At 40.1% G+C, this 27269-nt stretch overlaps 1 protein-coding gene across 1 annotated transcript in view; it reads left to right on the top strand.

Moving 5' to 3' along the window:
* Positions 1-27269, top strand: part of Kif4a (kinesin family member 4A) — a 102729-nt gene that overhangs the window by 19315 nt on the left and 56145 nt on the right. Inside the window, exons 7-8 of the mRNA XM_021152906.3 lie at positions 23026-23142; positions 23971-24146. Of these exons, the coding sequence (XP_021008565.1) occupies positions 23026-23142; positions 23971-24146 (293 nt within the window). The remainder of the gene's footprint in view (positions 1-23025; positions 23143-23970; positions 24147-27269) is intronic.

Raw genomic sequence — 27269 nt, 5'->3', positions numbered from 1 at the left:
AACTGAGCTATATCTTAATCCGAAAGCAGAGAGAGACTGGCTGACTTGGAGAGAGTGGGCGTGGTATGGGCTTTTGAGACCTCAAAGCCTACCCCAGTGACACTTCCTCCAAAAAGGCCACACTTCTAATCCATTCAAGATTAAGAGATGACTAAAAGATTAACATAGTAAAAAATGAACCTGAAGCAAAAGGATTATATAAGTTCTAGGCCAGACCCGGGCCCACAGCAAGACCTTAAGACTGGGGCTAGAGAGATGTCTCTGCAGTTTGGAGAATTTGCTGAGCAATCATGACCACAGTTTGGATCACAGCACTCTTGGAACAAACTAGACATCTTGCTAATACCTGCAGTTCAGAACAAGGTGGAGATGGGAACAGCGTTGTGATTTGCAGGCTTCCATCCTACTAGAGAAAATGTGAGTCCCAGGTTCAGGAGAGACCCTGCCTCAACAGAATAGGTATAAAACCATAAAGAAAGATACCCAGTGTCATCTTCCAGCCTCCACGTTCACACATGCACAGACACCCAGATGCACAGATACAAATAAATGAATCATTGAAAAGAATAAAGCTGACTTTTGTTGTTCTAGCCAGAGAACACAATTGTTCAGCATGCAGGAAAATGGAACCAAATGGAGATGATATTAAGCAAAATAAGTCAGAATAAAAATACGTTTTTTCTCAATTTGAATCTAAGATTTTATATAGACACATAAAGTCTTTTGTGTGTCTGTGTGTACGCATGCATATTAAAAGTAGAAAATCTAGTATATAAGTCCATAGGGGGCCATTCTTATTTAAACCTCCACAATCTGCTCCCTGGATCCATAGGCTTGTAACCATATCATAATGCAAACATGTATTCAGTCCAACTTCAAAAGTTTCTATACACCGTTGAAAAGTTCAAAGTTTCTTCTGAGACTCATACAGGCTCTTAACTGTAACCCCCAGTAAAATCAAAATCAAAAAGCAGATCACATACTTCCAACATACAATGGTGCATTACCATTCCAAAAGGGAAGAAGGAGAGCATAGTGAAGAACTATTGAACCAAAGCAAGACGGAAAACCATAAGAGCAAACTTAAAATTCTACGTCTCTGCCTGATGTCAAAGCACTCGTCAGATCTTCAGCTCCTTTTAACTGTGTTGATTATAACACATTTCTCTCTCTCGGGCTGGTTCCATACCCTGTTAGCAGCTCTCCTTGGCAGGTATCCCACAACTCTGACATCTCCAGCATCTTAGGGTCTCTAAGGCAATCCATGCTTTGCCTTCAGAGTTTCACAATGGCCTCTCTGGGCCATTGGTTTGCTTTGTAGTGCTGACAACTGAACCCATGACTTTGCTTGTGCTAGACAAGGTACTACTGAGCTGTGTTCTTCAGCCCAGCATGATGTTTCTGAGGCTCATGTATATTTTTGCTTTGGTTAGTGATTGTCTCTTTGTATTTCTGAATAATGTTCCAGCCTTTAGCCTTTGATCAGGCAATGATTTGACTTCTATTATCTTTTTGAATTGTTTCAAAATTTCAGCCATTTTGAATAATGCTGTTCAGAACGTTTGTGTGCGTACCCTTTTGTGAACATGTTTTAATTTCACTCGAGGGCACACTTAGGAATACAAGAAGGTAAATATGTGCTTATATTGATTAGCAGATCTCTAATATACTTGGTATACATATCTCCAGTTCCCACTTGTTCCTGTCTTTATAATTCAGATTGCTTCGTACATTGTAATAGATGTCAGACTGTATATTCTCATAGTTTGAATCTGCATTTTCTAGATGATGTTTGCTGGCTCCCTTTTAGTATTTTTACTGGCTACTGGCGACTCTACTCTTTCCTAAGTGTCTGCTCAGATCTTTCTTGCCTTTTTCAGAATTTGAATTTTCCATCTTTTTGCTGAGGTTTGTAGTTCTTGATATGTTCTGGGTTTAAGAAGGAAGTACTTGGGTTGCAAATATTCTTTTCCAGATTTCAAGTTACCCGTTATTTGAGGTTTGTTTGTTGTTCATTTGTTTTGAGATAGGGGTTTGTTTTGTAGCTCAAGCTGGCCTGGAACTCACTATGTAGCCTTGAGGTAGCCTTGAGCTGTGGCCCTTCCTGTCTTTGCTCTGACTGCTAGATTATAGGTGGGCACCATTACACTTGGTTCCTGCCTATTTTGTTTTGCTTGTGTGTGTGTGTGTGTATGTGTGTGTGTGTGTGTGTGTGTGTGTGTGTTCACAAGCACATGCTACAATAGACATGTAAAGGTCAGAGGATAATTTTGTTTGTAGGAGTCATTTCCCTCTTACTGTGTGGGTTCTGGGATCATGAGGCTTGTTGGCAAGCACCTTTACCCACCAAACCATATTATTGGCCATCACTTCTCTGTGTTTTGTTTTTGGTTTTGGTTTTGGTTTTCTTGTTTGTTTGTTTTTGTGAGACAGGGTGATTCTGTGTAGCCCTGGCTGTCCTGGAACTCTCTATGTAGACCAGGCTGTCCTCAAAGGTCTACCTGCCTCTGCCCCAAAGTGCTGGGATTCAAGGCATGTACCAACACCACCCAGCTCCATCATACCTGTTTTAATGATGTCTTTTGTTGAACAAAAAATTTTGATGTGGTCTAAGCCATCATTTTTTTTCTTTAATAACATACTGTTTTTTGATGTCTTACCCATTAAATTTTTGCCTACTACAAAATTAAATGTGTTTCCGCCTGAAGTTTCATGGACTTAGTTTGCATTTAGTTCTTTGACGCGTCTTAAATTAGTTTTTGCTTATAAATGAGATATGAACTGAGGGTCATTTTTCCTTTACATGGATATCCTGTTGTTTATGCACTACTTATTAAAAAGTTCCTTTTTAAGGACATATTTACTGTCTTGTATTCCTAAATATTTCCTGGAGTAAAATTAAGACATCTTCACAAAAGGGCAGGCACACAGATGACAGATATTCTGAAGAACATTATTCGTTAGGCAGGGAACATACCTCAGTGGTAGAGTACTTGCCTGTCACCTACAATCCCCAAACTTCAAACAAACAAACAAACAAAGCCCCTGAAAGAAGGATTTATTTCTAGACCGTTCTGAACTACGGGTCAGTTTGTTTATGAGTACATCTTTAAAGAATCAGGAATTAGGTTTTGCTCTGGATAGGCAAGTTCCCCTTGGCTTTTCTTTTGTCAAAATTGCTTTCTGAGAATTTTAGAATGAGATTGTCAAGTACTGAAAATTAGAATTCAATTAATAAATTAAGGAGAATTTGGGTAAAGTTTGCAGCGGTCTTGATACAACTTACTTACTTGCATGTCTTGTTAGGCTTACTCTAGCATATTATGTAGCTTTGTTGGTATTTTGAGGATTTTCTGTTTTCCCTGTCTGCATAGGAAAATATTCCTTTTCAGATCTTGGTCTGCTACCGAACTACCTTGCTTCACTGCTTTCTTAGCTTCTCTCATCTACCAGTTGTTTCATCTCCTGAGATTGTCTGAGTGGGTGTCCATTGTTTGTTGTTGTTGTTATTGTTTCTTCTTCTTCTTCTTGTTTGTTGTTGCTATTGTTTCTTCCTCCTCCTCCTCCTCCTCCTCTTCTCTTCTTCCTCCTCCCTCTCCCCCCTTCACCCCCTCCTTTTTTTTTTGGCCTTTCCATGGCTGGCTTAGAACTCAATCTGTTGACCAGGGTGGTCTTGAACTCAGAGAGCCACCTGCCTCTGCCCCTGCCTCCTGAATGATGTTACATTATTTTCAATTAAACACTTTGGTCTCTTCATTTTAAATATTTATGCTTCACTTCTTTCATTAAGTTCATCAGGGTTATGCTGGGTGGTGCCAGTAGTAATTGGCATTGTTTTTTTAAAATACTCTAGCCAGAAAGTTCCCAGTGATTGACTGTCGCTATCTACTGTACGTTTATAACATGTAGCCTTTATCAAGTTAAGAAAGTGGTCCTTTATTGCTAGTTTGCAAGTAGTTTCACTTTTAAATGATTATTTTGTTTTATGTGTTATGGGTGTTTGTCCTGCTTGTATGACTTTGTACCACATATGTGCCTGGTGCCCACACAGGCCAGAAGAGAATTGTAAACCACCATTTAAGTGATAGAAATGGAATCTGGGTCCTCTGGAAGAGCATCCAGTGCTCCTAACCACTGAACCATCTCTCCAGTCCTAATTGTATGTTTTTAAAAATGAGAAATAAGAACCAGGTACATCATTAGGCACATCATATTCCCAACATGTGGGAAGTAGAAGCCAGAGGTCTGGGAGTTCAGGGCCATCTTCAGCTACATGATGAGTTGGAGGCCAGCCTGGGCTACATGAAACACAATCTCAAAACAAAAGTAAGAGAGAAGAGTAAAATAATGTACTTTATCACTTATCATTGATTAGAAAAGAGGAAGTGTCCTTTTTCCTACCTTCTGTTGATAGAATTCTAAAAATAGATGTTCTATAATATACTGAATTGACCATGAGAGGCTATTTTTTTTTTCTCTTCTGCTGCTGGATTTACTGTCTTAGTTATGTCTTATAACTTTTGCGAATCTGGCCTTGTGAGAAAGTGCCTATAACTTTTTTGGTATATGTACTTTCCCATCTAATATTAGCTTGAATATAAAATGATTTGGAAAGCCGGGCAGTGGTGGCCTTTCATCCCAGCACTTGGGAGGCAGAGGCAGGCAGATTTCTGAGTTTGAGGCCAGCCTGGTCTACAAAGTGAGTTCCAGGACAGCCAGGGCTATACAGAGAAACCCTGTCTCAAAAAAACAAAACAAAAACAAAAAAACAAAACAAAACAAAAGATTTGGAAAGCTTTCAGGTTTGCTTTAATACCATTTATATAATATTTGAATTATTTTCAAATGTGTTTTTGATGATTTGATTTTTAATATGTTGACTCAATTTTGATAATTTGTATTTTTTTATAAAATCATTTTGTGTAGATTCTCAAATTTGTTGACATAATATTGTAAATAGGCATACTTTGTATTTTAATCTATCTCTAATTTTGTGTTTTGTTTTAGTTTGTATATCTTCTCTACTTTTTTTTTCCTATCACATTTGAGAGATTGGCTGCCTAGTTTTCTGGTTTTATTTTTATTATTTCACTTTGCTTGGGTTGTTGGATTGTGCAACTCCATGCGTGGATTTTTGGGTTGATACTGAGTTTGCCTCTTCTCGTTCCCCTTTAGAAAGTTTTACGAGCATGTATAAAAGTGGTCTGGATGGTGTGATGACTCCCCTGGATATGTGAAGCAGTTTTAGTGGTGATTAATATGTGTCCAGTCTTGTCTCATGTGTATCCTATGTACTTTCTCTCTCTGATAGCATTTTGGTGAGCTAGGCAGATTTGGGGCAGTAGATGGGGAATATTAAATGAACCCCAGATTTCTTGTTTCATTTCAGTGTGTATATGTAAAAAATAAGAACTCTTTTTAAAAGATTCTTGCCTAAAATGACCAATTAAATTACCTCGGGTTTTATTTGAATAAGAATATAAATAAGACCCACACTTTGTTGTTATTTGATAGGCCCTTGGTTTTGTTTTCTGTTTAAGACAGGGTCTCACTGTTAAGCCCAGGCTGGCCTTGAACTCATGCTCCTACTTACTGTCCCTGTTTCCAAAGACTGAGGTTATAGTTGTGAGGTGCCACATCCTGATTCCTAGATCTTTTAAAATCTGTAGATAGCTCTTCCACTCCTTCGTTCACTCACATTCTTGGGAACTTATTGACTGAAGAATTCAGGCTGTCCTATAGATTACCCAGTCTGAATCTCACTGATTGTATGTATTTGTGTGTGTGTGTGGGGGGGGCTTACTCTTGCCTTGTCTTTGACCTACTACTTTTTAAAAATTATTTATTTTATGTATATGAGTACACTGTAACTCTCTTCAGACACACCAGAAGAGGGCACTAGATCCCATTACAGATGTTTGTGAGCCACCATGTGGTTGCTGGGAATTGAACTCAGGACCTCTGGAAGAGCAGTTGGTGCTCTTAACCACTGAGCCATCTCTCCAGCCCTGACCTACTACTATTACTTACCTCATTTGTAAAAAATATTTTCTAAGAGCTACGCTGATTAAACAAATTCATAGTTGGAAACTAGCAGTAGTCTTAGAAACTGGTAGTAAATATTGTAACTATTAGTTTCTTTTTCTGTGCTTTTATTTGTGTGTAATAAAGTGGTGTCTAATAAAGGGACAAAGTATGCTATAATATTTCTGTACTTTGTCAGCTAAATTAATACTGTGGGGAGTTTGGTAGATGCTTGTTAGCATTTGAAGTTGTTTTGAGTGTGGAAGAGGGTCTTATGGGTGTAGCTTCTACCAGTGGGATTATGTCAGTTTCCATTCTCAAAGATAAGTTTTCCTCCTCTATTAAAAGGAATCACTTTCTACCTGTTGTGAAATACGAAAGCTACTAGACTCCTCCTCAATGCCTGCAGAGAGGGTGGATATAGCCCATTAGAATATTTTTACATGCTGTATTACTGAGAGTGAGGAAAGCAGGCATATCTAAGTGGCTGGTTTGATTTTTGAGGCAAAGTAGGTAATGAAAAACCCCACAGTTGAGTCCTAGATAAAGTGAAAGGTGCTTAGGACTAAAAGAAAGGCAGGAACGAGGCATAGCCATATGTCACATAACCATGACTAGCTACAGTGGGCTACATGCACAACTTTGGACCCAGATTGGATCTGCTAGAGGCATTGTGGTCATCTCAGTTTATGTGAGTGTGCAGTTTACAACAATAGTCAAATGACCTAATGTGTTTTTTCTTGCAATGCCCCCTGCTGTCAAGTGACTAGTAGAAAGGAGACCACAGAGGAAACACTTCTATGTTTGCTTTGATCTGGAGTATGTCAGGTTTGGAATACATATAAGGAAAAGTTCAGGAAGAAGTAGTAAATTCTGATAAGATATTAGAAACATCTGGGCTAGAGACATATATTTGAAAACTATGCAACGAGATAAGGAGACAGCAACACTACATAATAGTGAGGAACACTTACATTTTAAGACCAAGAGTAAAGTAGTCAAATGACGGCTTTGAGGAGCTGGTGTGCTACATAGATACCCAGGTCTGGCTTTCTGTACGAAAGGGATTGGCATTTGTGGCAAATGCTTCACTGTTGTTACATAATGAAAGCTGAGAAAAGGAGAGCTTTTCCCACTGAGATTTTCAAGGGTTTTTGCCAAAGCAGTCTTAAGGAATTAGGTTAGGTTACATTGGATTAAGGGACAGATTTAACTACTATATTAAGTGTGGGCTGTCACATTTGTCTCTTTCAATAATTTCTCTATTCTTGTACTTTTTAGCAACATGTACTGATATTCTGCCAATTTCTAAACTTAACATAAATGGCTTCATTATATATGTGTGTTCTGTAACTATTTTCTTCAACATTATGTTCTTGAAATTCGTCCATTTGGTAATATATTTCTGTTCCAATACAATTTTTATTAATTACACTCGAGTTTTCTTGATATGAAATGGGAAAAAAAGAAAATTACCTCTGCCAATATTTATTGGTATCATTTCTCTTGCCTTTTTTATTTATGAGTAAGAAGGATGTCGAAGAATATACTCTGGGTTTATGAAGTTGTTTTTCTCATGGGAATCTAGCTTCCAAATTAAATTGGAATTGTTTTAATATTTTATTATTTGGGATGATAAATGGTATTGTTTTTGGCAAATAGTAGCTAATTGTTTTAGTTCTTTCTTTTAAGAGTTTTTTTAAATACTAAGTTATCTTTTTCCTTCAACTTAAAAAAAAAGTTGTAGTTTAGTGTATTGATTCTACTCTCTGGCTGTCTAGTCCTTTGTTCACCAAGGCTCAAGCATGCAGCTGCTATGCCGTGGCAGCCACCTACATAGAAAGGGCACAATGCCTTCTTCCCATGAGCCAACACTTAGTAATCGCTGTGCCACTGACCGCCTAGAGGAGGCATCAGAAATGAAGACTCTTCATCATGTGTCTCAGGCTACACTCACGTAGCAGTCCCACTCATGGCAGGCACAGCAGCTACTTGGCTGAAGAATAGTCAACTGGATTTGGGAATGTAGGGCATGTGGCATACCTTTAATTTTCTATCTTTCCCCAAAATACAAAATTTTAAAATAAATGCTCTCTTATTCTCAAAAAGGCACAGCATGAGATTATTCCTAATTATTCCTAATCTACTAAATATCATTACTGATTTGCTAAGTGAAATTGTTGCCTCGTGGGTTGAATATACTTTTATGTTTATAGGCCGTTTTCATCCCTTGCGGAATTGCTTTTCCCAGGTACTAGTCTTCTTCAGTTAGTAAGTACATTTCCCATAACAGTTATCTCCACTTTATGTTTAGATTTTTGGCTATTTAAGCACCCGCCAGATAGATTACAAATACATTACAGGAAGTTAGCAAGTGTGTTAGTCCACTGAAGTATTAGTCTGCACATATGAAAGTGCCCCCTAATACTTGTACTGTTTTAGTGAATGTTTACTAAGTGGAATACACATAAGGAGCACCCAGATGAAGAAACAGTGTTAGAAGCACCCCAGAAGTTCCATTTGTGCTCTCTTCTATCCTCCTTAAAGGGGAACTGCAGCCCCGACCTCTGGTCCTACATTAAGTTTTCAGTATGGACTCCTTTGTGTCTGACATCTTGTACTTAATATAAACTCACCAAAGAAAATACACTATGCCCAGCTTAGTTTGAATTTCTACAAGTAGAACTGTTAGGTGCATATACTACAAACTATTCCAAACTGTTTTCAAACATTGCCCAACTTTTTTGACTATGTGTGTGCATGCTTGTACACATGCATGTGTGTTCGTGTGTGTGTGTGTGTGTGTGTGTGTGTGTAAGTGTAAGACAGAGGTCAGTCTTGGGAGTCATTCCTTTGGTGGTGTCCACTGTGATTTTGAAGGCAGTATCTGTCACTGGGGCCTAGGGTTTGCCATTTAGCATTAGCTTTCCGGCCTGTCTCCACCTCCATAGAGTTGGGATTATGAGCATGCACTACCACTCCTGCCTTTTTACATGGATGCTGGGGGTTGAACTCAGGTTTCCATGCTTGCCAAACAATTGCTTTAATGGCTAAGCTGTCCACAACCCCTTATCAGAATTTTTCAAATGCTTTTTATTTATATGTATATGTATTTTTTAATGTTTGAGTGCTCTATCTGCATGTACATCTGTGTGCCAGAAGAGGGCATCCGATCTCATTATAGATGGCTGGGAGCCACCATGTAGTCACTGGGAGTTGAACTCAGGAACTGTGGAGGAACAGCCAATGCTCTTAACTGCTGAGCCATCTCTCTGCCCCTGGTGTCAGGACTTTTAATTTTTTTTGTCAGTTGAGTAGGGATGAAATTACATCTCATTGTGGTCTTAATTGTCATCCTGATGGCTATGGGGTTCGTTATCCTGTCATATTATTATTGGCTACCTACCTTAACTCACAGCTGTCTTCCTGCCTCAGCCTCCCAAGAGCTGGCATGAGCCACCACACTAATCCCTCCTTATAGCATTTCTAAAGGATGGTTCTTCATATAATTACGTTCATTGGAACTCTTTCCCTCCTGTATGGTGTGCATGTGTCTTCTCTGCATACTCATTCTAGGGATGGAGCCAAGGCCTCCCACATGGAACCAGGCCAACTACATCCCTAGCCTTCACTTTCTTCATGGCTGTTTTCTACTGTATTTAAGAAATTCAGCACTCCAAGCTCTTGAAGACATACTATAGTATTGGTGAAAGTTTCATAATTTATCTTTCACAGTTCAGTCAGTCTCTTATCTACCTAAGATTCTTATGTACATGGTATGATAGATAGTTCTAGTTTTTCCATATAAATAAATATCCATTTGTCTTAGCACTATTTTTAAAAAAATTCTGTTCTCATTGAGAAGCAGCCACTTCTTTTTTATATGTATGGTTATGTGTATATCAAGTACCCAAATGTGCCTTGGTCTGTTTCTGGGTGCTCAATAATATGAAAATTATGATGGTGTGGTCCCATGTACTCCAATAAATAGTTGGAAGGCTAAAGTGGAAAGATCCCGTGGGTCTAGGGGGTTGAGGCCATCCTGGACAATGGAGCTATTTCACCTGGAAAATAAGTGGGTAGGTAACTAAGTAAACCTGGGGAGATGGCTCAGCATGCAGAGTACTTGGAGCATCAGCGTGAGGGCCCGCTTTAGATCCCTCACACCCGTGTAAAAACCAGACATGGTAGCATTTATCTATAATCCCACGGTTGAGAGATTTAGAAGGTAGGATCCCAGCAGCTAGCTGTCCATCCAGTCTCACCAATCTAGTTTCAGTTTCGGGGAGACACCCTTTCTCGAAAATGAGGTGGTAAGCAATAGAGGGAGACACCTAACAACCTCACACATATGCATAGGTGGATCATATACAAATACCAGGCACACAAATAAAACATTTAAATAAACTAATAAATATCAAATCTAAATTTATATACATGGACTAGAGAGGTGGCTCAGCTAAGAGCACTGGCTGCTCTTTCAGAGGACCTAGGCTTGATTCCCAGTGCCCACATTGGCAGCTCAAAGCAATTCATAACATCAATACTAGGGTATTGAACACTCTTCTGGCCGCCTCCGGCACTTCACTACATAATACACAGACACACATGCAGGCAAAGCATCCTTACATACAAAATTTAAATTAAGAGTAGTAAGTATGCTGCTGCTGGTTTTGTTGTTGTTGTTTTTAAACAGTTTGTTAAGTACAGCGGGGCTACGTAGCAAGTGCATCTTGGGTTACTTAACAAAGGGCGCTAGATCCCATTACAGATGGTTGTGAGCCACCATGTGGTTGCTGGAGATTGAACTCAGGACCTCTGGAAGAGCAGCCAGTGCTCTCAACTAACTGCTAAGCTATCTTTCCAGCCCGAAGTCTTTACTTTTTAATATTTGATTTTTGATTATGCATGTTAATAGGATTCAGTGGCATATTTCCATATATGGATACATCTTGTACCAAATCAAATCCAACCTCCTTTTATCTGTACTTTCTATACTTTCAACTTTCTCCAATGTATTTAAATCACTCTTCTTCATTGGAATCAAAATTTGTAACTTCTATATGAAAGAGCACACATTATATCTTTCTATGCACTCATTATATCTTTCTATGTCTGACTTACTTCATTTAAAATAATGTCCTCTACTTCTGTCCATTTTAATTCAAAAGACAAGTCTTCATTCTTTATTTAGTGTTGGGGTCTGAGGTAAAGAGAGCATGAGTTTAAGGTCAGAGTGAGCTCAAGGTGAACGTCAATTACATAGCACATCCCTGTCTCAGAGAAAAACAGGGACATTCACAATGTAGCTCAGTGATCTAGTACTTGCCTTGGTTGGGGTCCCTATTGTCACTAAACAAAATTACTTTGGACGCTTTTGTTCTCCAGTATGAATTTTACAGTTATTTTTTTCTATTTTTGTGAGGAATGTCATTGGTATTTTGATACAGTATGTACATTTTAATAGTATCTATTCTTGTATTCCACAAACATTGGGAGCATTTTCGTGTGTGGGGTATGTGTGTGTGTGTGTTCAATTTATCTCACCAGAGTTTTGCAATTTTCACTGTACAGGTGTTTCGCTTCCTGTGTATTACTGTGTATTCTTTTATATTTATAACTCACAAATGAGATTGTTTTAATCATTTTAATCAGATTCATTATTGATCATAAAGAAATTAATTTTGACTCTTGCTATTGTACTGAATTCATTTATTAAGTATTTTTTCCTCCATCTAAGAAAGACTGAAGTATCCACACTTTGGTTTTCCTCTTCTTGAGCTGCATGTGGTCCGTGAATTGTATCCTGGTTATTTGGAGCTTTTGAGCTCATATCCACTAATCAGTGAGTGCATACCATGTGTGATCTTTTGTGATTGGGTTACCTCACTCAGGATGATATTTTTTCTTTCTTTTTCTTTTTCTTTTTCTTTTTCTTTTTCTTTTTTTTCTTTTTCTTTTTCTTTTTTCTTTTTTCGAGACAGGGTTTCTCTATATATCCCTGGCTGTCCTGGAACTCACTCTGTAGACCAGGCTGTCCTCAAACTCAGAAATCCGCCTGCCTCTGCCTCCCAAGTGTTGGGATTAAAGGTGTGCGCCACCACGCCCGGCTTAGATCAACTTCTTAAAATGCCACTTTGTTTGTGATACCTGTTCCCAAATAGAAACTGAAAGATAATAGAAACCCTGCTTATAGGATGAACCCTAAACACTGCCCTTTGTCCCCAAGCCCTCACCTAGCTTCCCAACCCACACTATCCACTCAAGCTATGTGGCCCACACCACATTCTCGGTTTCTGCTGGGTTTCGTATACTTTTACCACAGCTCTCTCTTCGTCTCGCACAGAATACTGCATGTGCCTATCCCTACACCACCCTCACAATCAGACTTTCTATAACATGGCTTTTCTTTAAAGCTCAATTTGACTTGAAGGTTTGCATATTGCGTTTTACACATGATATGCTTTTTTTTTTTTTTTTTTTTTGGTCTTAAAATTCTATAGTGCCAGGCTACTGTGTTGTTACTTCCTGGCCCCTGTGCGTTTTCAGTCCTACAATCAACTATTCTAGCCATATCCGTCAACTTATGTTGTCATCCGTAACATATCAGTATCCAAATATTTGAGTTGATTCAGATGGCAGAGCCATTACACCAAAGTGATTTCTGCTGATACCCACACACACACCCCGCCCCAGTGCCCCAGTGCCGTCAGAAACCTGGCTTCATCAAGCGCCCATACTCCCTGACTGTATCTGTTTGTTGTGGGGATAGAACTCGGGTGTTTGCATGGGTTAGGAAAGCCTGTAGCACTGAACGGTATGACCAGCCTTGTGCTTTTCACATTTTACTCACTACTGATCTTTTCTACACTCAACACAGAGGCATGCTAAAGTTTCCTATAGTTGTAAATTAAAGCATTTATCCTCATTTTATTACTGGCTCACTTCTCTTGCCCATTCACTCCGCACATTGGACACTTCTCCAACTTCTTCCCTTTAAAACTGTGGTTTCTGAGACCTGCCAGTGTTCCAAGCAACTGAATCCATTAGATTCTTTTTGGTCCTCCTGTTTTAGTGAGTGCAGTATTTAGAGTGTATTACTTCTGGACTGCCCTCTCCCAAGTTCTCTCATTTTTATAAAGACTCTGCCTCTTCTCTTTCTATATACCCTAACCTGAAATAGCCTGTGTTTCGTTTTCTTTTTCCTTCCTCCTCTTATTCATGCCTATCATCTTGATACCCCTCTCAAAATGATCTCAACCACTCAGATGCTTGTAACTCTTACTTACGTACTACCTTTGCTAACACTGAGCCCACACTCTATACCTCATCACGCCTATAATTGTAGTTGCCTGTGGGGAAATCTCATAGGTGTTCCATAGGCAACTCTTATCCCATCTAAAGATGAACGATGACTTACCCTTTAACGGTATTTTAAATCTGCTCTATCACCTACATCTACCCAGTCACCCAATCTTGGCTAGGCTCACCAATATCAACTCCTGAGAGCATGCCCTATTCCAGGTCTCTTCGATTTCCTAGAGATTCTCCACTCAACCCCTACCTCCACCAGTTGCCTATTTCCATTCATCCTCCTGGCCCTTGGACCTCTCTCCTGTCTTTCCCCATACCTAAAAGCCCCCCCGCCCATTTCCCTCCCCATCCCCTCTCTCACCCAGTTTCTTCCCTCCATCTGCTTCCTACAGCTATTTTATCCCCCTTCCAAGTGAGATTCAAGCGTCCTTGCTTGGGCCTTCCTTGTTTAGCTTCTTTGGGTCTGTGGAGTGTACCACAGGTATCCTGTACTTAATGGTGAGTATCCACTTATTACTGAGTACATACCATGCATGTCCTTGTGGGTCTGGGTTACCTGACTCAGGATGATATTTTCTAGTTCCATCCATCTGCCTGCAAAATTCATGATGCCCTCATTTTTTTAAAAATTTATTTATTTATTATATGTAAGTGCACTGTAGCTGTTTTCAGACACTCCAGAATAGGGCATCAGATTCCATTATGGATGGTTGTGAGCCACCATGTGGTTGCTGGGATTTGAACTCTGGACCTTTGGAAGAGCAGTCAGCTCTCTTAACCACTGAGCCATCTCGCCAGCCCGATGCCCTCATTTTTAACAGCTGAGTAGTATACCATTGTGTAAATGAACTACATTTTCTGTATCCATTCTTCAGTTGAGGAACAGCTGGGTTCTTTCCAGCTTCTGGCTATTATGAATAATGCTACTATGAACATAATAGAGCATTTTAAAGTAAAGTAGATTATTTTTAATGTTATGCATCATTGGGTCTGTGCACGTGAGTACAGTGGGAACACAGAGATTAGAGGAGGCTTTGGCTCCTCTGAAGCTGAAGTTACAGGCATTTGTGAGCCGTCAGACTTGCGTGCTGGGGACTGAACTCGGCTCCTCTGCAAGAGCACAATGTGCTCCAAACCTTTGAGCCATCTCTTTAGCTCCAAAAAAATTTTTTTTAAAAATTTATGAATGAAAGGAGCATGCGTACACGTATGTGAGGCCTGTGATGGACATTGGGTGTGTACCCTGATTATCTTCTTGGTTCGCTTGCTTGCTTTTCAACAGACTCTCTCATGAAACCCAAAGCTCATTGATTGAACTAGGCTAGCGAGCCTGTGCACTCAGGGACCTATGGTCTCCTCTGCTGAGCTTCCTGACACTTGTCCGTGCTCCTTGATCTCCTGAATCCAGATTGCTATCGTTTCAGTTCTAGAATCAGTTGTTCTTTCTCTAGTAACTTAAAAGCAAAAGCAACCAGTTCTCTAATCAGTCACAGTGCCTTCTTGAAGGTGACGTAATTGTCATCCGAGTAGATAAAGGGTTTCAGTCTCATCTGACTTAGCAAATACCTAGGTTATCTAAGGTTCTCCACTCATTCAACAAGAATTACTTGTATATGGCTCTCAACAGATGTCATTTTATTTCTTATCAGAGTCCCATGATTTAAGGAAAGGATTGTTCCTGTTTTATGGACAAAGGAAAGGTTCAAATATGTTGCTAAGTGACTGAGGTCATCAGGAACTCTCCTCACTTTCTGTCTTTTGAGTGGTTACCTCTGTAAGGTTTTTTTGCTTGTGTTGTTGTTGATGATGATAATGTTTTAAAGTCACACATATCTTAGGCTGGTCTTGAACTTGTTATATATCCAAAGGTTACTTTAAACTCTTACTCTCCTGCCACTACCTTCTTCTAGGTGCTGAGATTACAGGTATGTACCACCATGAGTATTTATGCAGCCCTGAATGTAGAATCCAGGACTTCCTGTAGTACCTGCTAGACAGGCACTCTACCAACTGAGCTACATCCCAATCCCCCTATGTAAGTTTTAAAGTCTGTTTTGGTAACAGGTTATTCCATTCCTTCTTGACTGGTGAATACCATAATACACTATTACTTAAGACTTAAGTCTTTCCCCAAAACTTATTCAGCCAGTCTACCTGCCTTATATCCATACATAGTTTCCTTTCCTGTTAACCAGGATTTCTCAGCTATGATACTATTGACAATTTGAACTACATAACTTTTGAGGTGTGTCTTGTGTCTTGTAGGATGTGTATTAGCATTCGTAGATGCATTCTTTGATGCAAGAAGTACACGCCCAGCTCTCACACCAAGTTGTGACAATAACTATCTCCAGATATTGTCAACTGTCCAGTAACAAACAACATTGCTTAGTAGAGAACGACTGAACATAGAGCTACTTCATTTCCCTCCTGTACGCTTCTCTTTCGATGCTGATACCTATTGTAATGTGCCTCTGCGGTAGCTTCAAAGTTGTATTTCTGTTTTTAAACACTTTCTCCTTTATTATTTTATTTTTGCCATAATGAATAAGCACTCAGTGGTACTGGATAATATTCTCAACTTATTGCTTAGTCTGTTTTCAGTCTTACAGAATTTTATTTTATTTTCACTTTTTTTATTAGGTATTTTCCTCATTTACATTTCCAATGCTATCCCAAAAGTCCCCCATACCCTCCCCCCGACTCCCCTACCTATCCACTCCCACTTTTTGGCCCTGGCGTTCCCCTGTACTGGGGCATATAAAGTTTGCAAGTCCAATGGGCCTCTCTTTCCAGTGATGGCCGACTAGGCCATCTTTTGATACATATGCAGCTAGAGTCAAGAGCTCTGGGGTACTGGTTAGTTCATAATGTTGTTCCACCTATAAGGTTGCAGAGCCCTTTAGCTCCTTGGGTATTTTCTCTAGCTCCTCCATTAGGGGCCCTGTGATCCATCCACTAGCTGACTGTGAGCATCCACTTCTGTGTTTGCTAGGCCCCGGCGTAGTCTCACTAGAGACAGCTATATCAGGGTCCTATCAGCAACATCTTGCTAGTGTATGCAATGGTGTCAGCGTTTGGAGGCTGATTATGGGATGGATCCCTGGATATGGCAGTCTCTAGATGGTCCATCCTTTTGTCTCAGCTCCAAACTTTGTCTCTGTAACTCCTTCCATGGGTGTTTTGTTCCCAGTTCTAAGAAGGGGCAAAGTGTCCACACTTTGGTCTTCGTTTTTCTTGAGTTTCATGTGTTTTGCAAATTGTAACTTAAATCTTGGGTATACAGAATTTTATAAGAACATCTCAGCACATCATTTTATCTGGGCAGGTTTTATTTACCCATCCTTAATCTGAACATTGAAAAAGATTTATTTATTTTCTGTGTTTGGCTGTTTCGTCTGTATGTATGTATGCACACCATGCATATGGCCAGTGTTTGTGCAGACCAGAACAGTGTCCGATCCCTTGGAACTAGAGTTGTAGACAATTTTGAGTCACAGCGTCAGTGTTGAGAACCAAACCCACGTCCTGCAAAAGCAGCAGTACTCTTAACTTTGGACCACCTTTGCTAAGAACTTACCATTTTAATGTCTTTTTCATTTTTCAAGACAGGGTTTTTTTTTTTTCTGTATAGTTCTGGCTGTCCTGGAACTCAGAGATCCCCCTGCCTCTGCCTCCCAAGTATGTGTTAGTGTCACAGGCTTCATTTTAATGTCTTAATGACAGAAAATGAAGTGGAAAGCTGAGGGCTAATGTGAGGCTTAGTACCTGCACACAGACTTGATATGTCTCAGCAGCTGCTTCCTGAGTGAAGTAAAGTGCTCTGCAAACTGCTACAAAGGGATCTATTGCTTAGGAATACTGATCTTATGTAGATAAGGGGCATTTAAACGTGTATATATAGATTGAAAAGAGGGAATTAATGGGAAAAATTAAATGAAGGTCTATAGATGAGACTCAAAGAAGACAAAGGGACTAGATATAAGGACAGAGGTAAAGGACAGAGCTTTGATAAGAAAGAGTGGAAAGACAAAGGAATTAATAACAGCAAAGTAAAGAGCATAAGGTAGAGAGGAGAAAGGTTAGGGACCCTCTGTGTTAACACTGTGTCCATAAAGTTTTTGATGAAATCTACAAGCAGACAGTGAAGGTAGCTTTGTGATACTGAAAATAATGTTTAGAAAAGCTGCAATTCCAGTTTCATTAGACAAACAAAAGCATCAACTGGCCACAGATTCAGTTAAGGCCAATAGCATGGTTGTAATGGTGTCAGGCCATTTGGTTATGTTATTCCTTCAGACACACACACACCTACACCTCTATGGTAGCAGGGGCTGGGTAGGTAGGACACTTTCCTAGAATCAGGGGAGAAAAATAAGCCTATTGAGGGAATGGCAGGTTGAGTGCATTGAGTCCTTGGGAACTCAAACTGAAATGATTGTGTTCAAATAGGCAGTTTAATGCCCCCAAGAAGCTAATCTGGTTTTTGGTTTGGTTTGGTTTTGGTTTTTAGAGACAGGGTTTCTCTGTGTAACCCTGGCTGTCTTGGAACTCACTTTGTAGACCAGGCTGGCCTCGAACTCAGAAATCCCACTGTTTTTACACTCCAGATTTTATTTCCTTCCTGGTCAAATCTCTGACTGTTCCCCATCCCATACCTACTCCCCACCTCCCTGTCTACACAAGGATGTCCTCCCCCTACCAGATGTCTAAATTCCTTCCAGTCTCCTGAGAGTTAGGTGATTCTTCTCTGACTGAACACAGACCCGGCAATCCTCTGCTGTATGTGTGTTGGGGGCCTCATATCAGCTGCTGTATGCTGTCTGTTTGGTGGTCCAATGTTTGAGAGATCTCAGAGGTCCATATTAATTGAGACTGCTGCTCCTCCTACAGGGTTGCCCTCCTTCTCAGCTTCTTTCAGCCTTCCTTAATTCAACAACAGGGGTCAGCTGCTTCTGTCCATTGGTTGGATGCAAATATCTGCATTTGATTCTTTTAGCTGCTTGTTGGGTCTTTCAGGGGACAGTCATGCTAGGTCCCTTTTTGTGAGCATTTAATAGCCTCAGGGGCTGGTGAGATGGCTCAGTGGGTAAGAGCACCCGACTGCTCTTCCGAAGGTCCGGAGTTCAAATCCCAGCAACCACATGGTGGCTCACAACCATCCGTAACGAAATCTGACTCTCTCTTCTGGAGTGTCTGAAGACAGTGACAGCAACAGTGTACTTACATATAATAAATAAATAAATAAAAAATCTTTTAAAAAAGAAAAAGAAAAAAAGAAATAGCCTCAGTAATAGTGTCAGGCCTTGGGACCTCCCCTTGAGCTGGATCCCACTTTGGGCCTGTTGCTGGACCTTCTTTTCCTCAGCCTCTTCTCCATTTCCATCCCTGTAATTCTTTCAGACAGGAACAATTATAGATCAGAGGTGTGACTGTGGAATGGCAACCCCATCCCTCACTAGATGCCTTGTCTTTCTGCGGGAGGTGGGCACTACAAGTTCCCTCTTCCCACTGTAGGGCATTTCATCTAGGGTCCCTCCCTTTAAGTCCTGAGAGTCTCTTACCTCCCAGGTCTCTGGTGCATTCTGAAGAGTTGCCCCAACCTCCTACCTCCTGAGGCTGCCTGTTTTCCATTCTTTCTGCTGGCCCTCGGGGCTTCAGTCCTTTTCCCACCACCCAATACCAGATCGTGTTCCCCTCTCCCCCCACTCCTGTCCCCTTTCCTCTCCCAGACCCTTCCCTCCCACCTTGTGATTGCTTTCTACTCCCTCCCAAGTGGGACTGAAGCATCCTCACTTGGGCACTTAAGCTTGTTGACCTTTTTGAGTTCTGTTGACTGTATCTTGGGTATTCTGTACTTTTTTTGGCTAATATCCACTTATTATTGAGTACATACCATGCATGTCCTTTTGGGTCTGAGTTACCTCACTCAGGATGATATTTTCTTGTTCCATCCATTTGCCTGCAAAAGTCATGATGGCTTTGTTCTTAATAGCTGAGTAGTATTCCATTGTGTAAATGAAACACATTTTCTGCATCCATTCTTCTGTAGTGGGACATCTGGGTTGTTTCCAGCTTCTGGCTATCACAAATAAGGCTGCTATGAACATAGTGGAACACATGCCCCTGTGGCATATGGGGCATCTTTTGGATATATTCCCAAGAGTCTTCAGGTAGATCTATGTCCAATTTTCTGAGGGACCTCCAGATTGATTTCCAGAGTGGTTGTACCAGTTTGCAATCCCACCAGCAATGGAGGAGTGTTCCTCTTTCTCCACATCCTCTCCAACATGTGATGTCACCTGAGGTTTTGATCTTAGCCATTCTGATTGGTGTAAGGTGGAATCTCAGGGTCATTTTGATTTGCATTTCTCTGGTCACTAAGGACTTTGAACATTTCTTTAGGTGCTTCTAAGCCATTCGAGACTGCTCTGTTTTTTTTTTTTGTTTTTTTTTTTTTTTGGTTTTTCGAGACAGGGTTTCTCTGTGTAGTCCTGGCTGTCCTGGAACTCACTCTGTAGACCAGGCTGGCCTCGAACTCAGAAATCCGCCTGCCTCTGCCTCCCAAGTGCTGGGATTAAAGGCGTGCGCCACCACGCCCGGCTAGAGACTGCTCTGTTGTGAATTCTCAGTTTAGTTGTATACCCCATTTTTTGATGGGTTGTTTGGGTTTTTTGGTGGTTAGCTTCTTGTGTTCTTTAATGTATTTTGGATATTAGCCCTCTATAAAATGTGGGGTTAGTGAATATCTTTTTCCAATTGGTAGGTTGCCAATTTTTCTTATTGACTATGTCCTTTGCCTTACAGAAGCTTTCCAGTTTCATGAGGTCCCATTTATCAATTGTTGATCGTAGACTGTGAGCCTTTGGAGTTCTGTTTAGGAAATTTCCCCCTGTGCAAATGAGTTAGTTCAAGGCTCTTTCCCACTTTCTCTTCTATTAGATTCAGTGTATCTGGTTTTATATTGAGGTCCTTGATCCACTTGGACTTGAGCTTTGTGCAAGGTGACAAATATGGGTCTATTTTCTTTCTTCTACATACAGACAGCCAATTAGACCAGCACCAAGCTAATCTTGAAATATTAGACAATGTCAAATTGATAGTCACAAGAAGAGAGAACATAGGGTCCATGAAAGATGCAGTCAGTGGGGAGTTTGGAGTTTTTTTTCATTATAAACAGGGCATCTGAGAAAGCTGGCTTGGAGGAAGAAAGCTAACTTTTGGCTTGAAGTTTTAGAGGATTCTTTCCAATGTCTCTAAGCCCTTCACTGAGTCTGTGGTGAGGTTAAATATCATTATGGAGAGGGCTGATGGTAACAACCTCTTTAGCTCATCTCTGGAAAGCAGAGTCAACAGAACAGGGAAGATCAAGATAGACTCTTCAAAACAGTGCTTCCAGGGCCTACTTTCTTCAGTTTTGAAATTTCCTAATAGTATATTCAACTAAACTCATCAATGGCTCTTGTGATCCAGTCAGCTCTCAAAGGCACTACCAACTGTGAATGAAGCCTTCAACATGCAGCCTTTGGGAAGATTTTAGATCCAGACGATAATAGGATCATGTAACTATTTGTTTCAGGTTGTGAAGGAATCCAAAGCATGGCTGAATAAGTGTGGAGTAGTGCTGATACAAGTTCTCACAGTCCATCTCCACTTCTTTCACAAAATACCTTAGGGTGGCTGATCTGTAAACAGTAGAAATTAGGTTTGTACTCAGAAATCAAAGAATTCCAAAATGATACCAGAATTGGTGTTTGATGAAGTTGTCTCCTCTGTGCCCTCACATGGCAGAAAGACAAAAGGGCCTGGCTACTTGTGCTGAATCCACAAGGGTTGAGACTGCATGGCCAATCACACCATATCCTTAATCTCTTTTGGGTTTTGTTTTGTTTTGTCTTTTTTTTTTTCTTTTTCTTTTTTAAAGATCCATTTTTATTTATATGAGTACACTGTAGCTATTTCCAGACACACCAGAAGAGGGCATCCAATCCTGGTTGCTGGAAATTGAACTCAGGACCTTTGGAAGAGCTACCAGTGCTTTTAACAACTGAGCTGTCTCTCCAGCCCAGCCCAGCCCAGCCCAGCCCAGCCCAGCCCAGCCCAGCCCAGCCCAGCCCAGCCCAGCCCAACATTGTTTGTTTTGTTTTGTTTTTCCCCTAGAGCTAAGAACCGAACCCAGGGCCTTTCGTTTGCTAGATAAGCGCTTTACCACTGAGCTAAATCCCCAACCCCTTTTCTATTCTTTTATTTTCCTCTCTCACTCTTCTTCCTTTCTTCCTTCCTCTCCTCCGTCGTTCCCTCCCTCCCTTCTTTCCTTCCTTCCTTCCTTCCTTCCTTCCTTCCTTCCTTCCTTCCTTCCTTCCTTCCTTCCTTTCTTTTTTGGAGCTAAGTCTACATAGCCCTGCCTCTGCTGTGTAGACCAGGCTTCCCTAAAACTCAGAGATCCTCCTTTCTCTTCCAGTGGAGTACTAGGATTAGAGGTGTGTGCCACCACTGGAGATCAAATCTCAACATGAATTTTGAAGAAGACAGAAACATTTAAGCCAAAGTAGCATTTGTCTAACATTTAATTTTCTTTTCTGTATAGCAGCAGCTCATATAATTCCTACTACAACCCAACAAAGTAGATAGATTTGCCTCATTTTACAGAGGAAGCTATCCATGTGCCTGTGACATTGACAGAAGCAGGATTGGCAATGTAGGCCTGCATGACACCACAGCCCCCAGACTTAAGCAGTATACCAAAAAGCCTTTGCACTGTAAATGTAACAGTGGAATAAGTCAGATACTTTAGAGAGACCTCCAAGATTTTGACTGTGTTTGAATTAATTAAAAATGCCGAGCTCAGGGTGCTGAGGTGGAGAAATTGCCATGAGTGAGGAACAGCCTGGGCTGCAGAGCGAGGCTCTATTTCAAAAGAAAAGTAGATATTAAAGTAGAGAAGTAGTCTACCTTTTTTTTAAGATTTATTTATTTATTATACATAAGTACACTGTAGCTGTCTTCAGACACTCCAGAAGTGGGGGTCAGATCTTTTTAGGATGGTGTGAGCCACCATGTGGTTGCTGGGATTTGAACTCAGGACCTTTGGAAGAGCATTTGGTGCTCTTAACTGCTAAGCCATCTCTCAAGCCCAGTAGTCTACCTTTTTAATGCAACAAGAAGTATGATATCCCAGTGTGGTTTGAAAAGCATAGGATTTGGCTGAAATTCTCAAGTAGAATCTCATGCCTACCATTTACTGTATGTATGTGGGCAAGCCACCCAACCCCTGTACTACTTTCCTTACGTGTAGAGAGAGCAAGAGAGCTGGTGAAAATAATGATAATAAGATTACTAGAATAGTTATATACCTGTTTTCATAGTGCAAGTTTAAGGACTGTGCTAATGAATACAAAAATTAATAACTGTATATGATGTTTGCCATAGTGATTGTCATCTGCATTTGCTTTGTTTCTATGAGAAAGAATAAGTGCAATGGACTCACTTGTACAAACCCAACATTTGGACCTTTGCCCCTTGAACTTTAAGTACCACTCTCAGCAACAGGAATAGAATTAAGGCCTTACCTTAGTATTGATGGCAATATTTCTATGAAGTCTTTGCTTTTCTTTCTCAGAAAAAAAAATGTAGATATTTGTTAGATGTTTTCCAAAACAGTTTTTGAATTTTGTTTCCTGCTATTAGGTATTAATATTAATCGAGGCCTTCTGTGCTTGGGGAATGTAATCAGTGCTCTTGGAGATGATAAAAAGGGTAACTTTGTGCCCTACAGAGATTCCAAGCTGACTCGACTGCTTCAAGGTAAGCCTAATGTGCCTCTAAAGTGAGAAAGAGTAGCTTGGAATGATAGTGTTGAGAAAGCAAAGGTGAAACAGGCAGCAAGCTATTGGGCTGTTCCATTCACTGTGAAGTGATAAGTAGGTGAAATAGCTTTTGGCAGTCCAGTCTCAGATAGTGGGGAAATGTCTTCACAGATGGCCAAGAAATCCGTACTTAGGACTTTGCACCTGAAAGTGAACTTGGTTACTGTTTGTTTAGTTGACAATATGCTAAGTAGACTTCTTTGGAGAGTTAAAAATCTACATAGAGGGGACATCTTAGGACTATTTAATCCCAATAGAGGTGCATAACTTACCTGGGCAAGGCCTCGTTGTTTTAAACCTGGTTAACTGATGAACTCATAGTTTCTCTTGAGTATGGTGATATTTAAAATAGGATTCTAAAAACTATATCATTTCACACATCTGAAATTTCTCTATATTTCTATTGAAACAAATTTAAAGATGACTCCACACTCTCGAGTATATGTGCAGCACAAGTTGCCATCAGTGGGCTATAAAAAGAAAAACAGAAAAAATTAGGAGAGGTAGGAGAGGTAGAGGGTGGTTCTGGGAGGAGTGGGTGAATAGAATCAAAATATATTGTATGCATATATGAAATCCTCAAGCAGTAATTAGAATTGTTTTAAAAGCTAAAGCCTAATAGTCCTGAAAAATAAAATCAAGGCCCAGTCAAAAGCATCACTACAGTTTTTTCTTTCATCTTTGAATTGAATCTGCCCAAATAGCAGCCTTCGCTTGCATCCCACTTGTTTAATTTGATTTGCTTTCATTATCCCTTCTTTTTCAGATTCTCTAGGAGGCAATAGCCACACTCTTATGATTGCCTGTGTGAGTCCTGCTGATTCCAATCTAGAAGAAACATTAAATACCCTTCGTTATGCTGACAGAGCAAGAAAAATCAAGAACAAACCTATTATTAATATTGATCCCCAGGCAGCTGAACTAAATCATCTTAAACAACAGGTATAAGATTTTATAGGCAAGTTACAAATATGTGAATGGGATGATAGAAGGTCTATTTCTTTGTTCTATTTATACTTTTAAAATAAATCCTAATACTGTGTTTGCTATCTATTTAAAAGATTGGGGATGCCATTGGGGATTTTACTGATAAAAGAATAAAGTGTAGAAGATAAAGCAAGAAACCTTTACAGGAGCCAGATCCTGACGTTTCTTAATATGTTCTGTTAAAGATCTTGGAACTGGAAAGTACTGAGAACTACAGATTTTAAGAGTGATGAAGTGTAGTTGAGGGAAATCTGTTTTCTGTGCACTTGTACAGAAAACACATGAAAAGTGGCCATGACTAAAAAGAAGCAAATAAGCCAGGCTTTGCATTAACCTGGGTGAGAACTGTGGCCTGAATTAAAAACAGTAGCAATAAATATGAAGGAAAGGTAACACAGAAGACAAGGAACAAGAGGAAAATAGAGTTTATGGGGTTTGCTTAGTTGCAGAGTTAATGTAGGAGAAGAAAGTCTGGTAGGGGAGCCAAGTTTGATCTTCAAGTTTCTTACTTGGATTACTGAATAAGTGTCATATTGACCAAGGAATGCAGATGGAAACCCAGAGTCGCACATGAGAACAGAAATGGTATATTTAGTTTGTGAATTTGAAAGACTTGTGGGAAATGTTAAGTACAAAGAACACAAATTCAGGTGGCTGCATGGGCTGGATGTAGAGGCTCTCGGAGGAAGGGTAAGGAGGCAGCTGCAAGAGCAGTAGCAGTTAGATGGTATCTGAACGTAGTGAGCAGATGAGTACAGCAAGAGGACTCACAATGTCTGCTAAAGGACGCAACGAAGAGGTCCAGACTCACAACCTGAAAGCACCGGCACTTAAAGAATGGGAGAGGGGAGGCAGATAAGAATAGACAGGAAAAGAAACTAATAGCATCACCAAAGCCAAGGAAAGAGCATTTCAAGGACTGTTGGCATAGGTATAAATTTACAAAGAAATATTACGTTGGAAAGTATCTGTTGGGTTTTTTTTTTTTTTTTTAATCTACAGGGAAGCTGTTGGCAATGACTGTGAGGTCAGGGAAGTGTTAAGAGCCAGTCATGGGATGATAAATAGATTAGTAAATAAGTGAATGGCTTTTTGTCCAAGGAGGCAAAATGAGAAAAGGCAATGGTCCAGGTAATCAAGGACAAAGAAACATAAGTTTGTATTTTAAATATGGGAGAGCCTTGAATAACTGAAAGAACTAATCAGATGAGACTGAAACAGAACCAGGACTAAGGGCAGTTTATTTTCTAATGGCAAGCAGATGGGTAATAGGATATGGAGAGGGCTTAAAGAAACCACACATGGCTTAAAATCACTCAACAGAAATGGAAAGGTAGCTAACTCCATGTAAATGTGTGGCCGTGTAAAGATGACTGCAGAGCAGCTCAGTCTTGAGGTAGGAACTGAGAAGGCAGGAATTGTATTGATATGGGAAGTTTTGAGGGTTTCTGCTTGCTTGCTTGCTTGCTTGCTTGCTTGCTTGCTTGGTTTGTTTTTTTTCAGGCAGAGACTCATGTAGCACAGGCTGCCCTTGAACTATTTCTGTCATTGAAGAGTGTCTTGCTTCTGTCTCCTCATTGCTGGGACTAAAGGTGAACACCACCATGTTCAGGTGTTGATCTAGGGTTTTTGCTTTCTTTGTTTTTGTGTTTGTTTCCCTTTGTTTTGAGACAGGGTCTTACTATGTAGCCCTGACTGGCATGGACTCACTATGTAGACTAAGCTACCTTCAGATTCACAGACATCAGCCTGCCTCTGCCTCTCAAGTGTTAAGATTAAAGGTGCACATCTCCATCCATGGCTCTATTGATGCAGGTTTAAAAGCATCAAGTTTTCCTGCATGCCAGAGAATAGAGGACTTAATTTCCACTTGGAACTGTATTTCCCACCATCCAGTACTCACTCCTCCATCTTCCTCCACAGTGATGATAACTATAATCTCTATTCCCTTTTTCTTCTTCAGGGTCTCTGTAGAGAGTAATAGTAATTATCTGCCTGTTGGATCTTCTGGTCATTTTCTAATCACTTCTTTATTCATCCCAACAGTAAATATTTGTCTAATCATTATGAGACAAAAACCATACTAACATTGATATCTTGTTGGACAAAACAACAGTTTCTGCCTTCATGGAGTTTGTCTGGTGTGAGAGATACTATTTAAATAGTTAGATAATGACGAAATAAGGAAGAGTCCTAGGGAGAAGAGTAACCTGTCAGGAGCATTGACACTGTAGTCAGGTTACCCAGGTTCAAGACCAAGCTCTCTATCTTACTGTGTACTTTGTAAAAGGTCTTTGTGCCTCCATTTCCCTGTCTACATAGTAGAAATGATAGCACCTGCTTCCTAGTGTATTGTGGATATTAAATAAGTTGTTACATTTGAAGAGCTGAAAAGGGTGCCAGTATGGCTACTGTGCAGAAAGCAAGGAAAGAGTATTACTGTGTGGGGCTAAAGGAAAGCTGACATCTGATCAAGGATTTGTAAACTATAGAAAACTATTTTAAGGTAGGTGGTCACACTGATGGTTGACACTGCTAAAAGATTGCTATAAGGTAATCCAACTTATAAAGTGGATTAAAGTGGTGCAAGAACGTGTGGATCCCATTTAAGAAGGCACCGTAGTCCAAGTTAGACTTAGTACTGCTGGGACTTGAATTTAGGATGATAGAAGTAGTGATAAGGAAACGTAATCAGCAGATAAGGGAATGAGGGTGTGGTCCCCAGGTTTGGCACATAGAACTAGCTAGGCACTGACCTAGAATCACTGACAGAGGACTGGACCTGAGGATTGTAGGCAATGAAATAGAAAATCAGGTCAATTATAAAGTTTAAAATTAAGAAAGATAAAGAGTTAAGATAAAATTAGAAGGCACAAATTTCTATGTGGTAATTGAAAGAGTAAATGAAAATTAAGAATATAAGGAAATAGTATACATGATAATGATCTTCAGGAGACTTGGTCATTTATGGGATAAGTGAAACAAAGATGAACCAAGAGACAGCAATCAGAAAAGGGAAATTAGAAAGTATAGTATCTGGTAAGCCAGATGCTACCAGTCAATAAAGTAGAATGAATA

The sequence above is a fragment of the Mus caroli genome, unplaced genomic scaffold (assembly GCF_978045245.1).
Source record: "Mus caroli unplaced genomic scaffold, Mus_caroli_1 scaffold_5, whole genome shotgun sequence".
In the NCBI taxonomy this organism is placed as follows: Eukaryota; Metazoa; Chordata; class Mammalia; order Rodentia; family Muridae; genus Mus; species Mus caroli.
The sequence above is the reverse complement of the archived record's forward strand: the minus strand, read 5'-3'. Positions and strand labels throughout refer to the sequence as shown.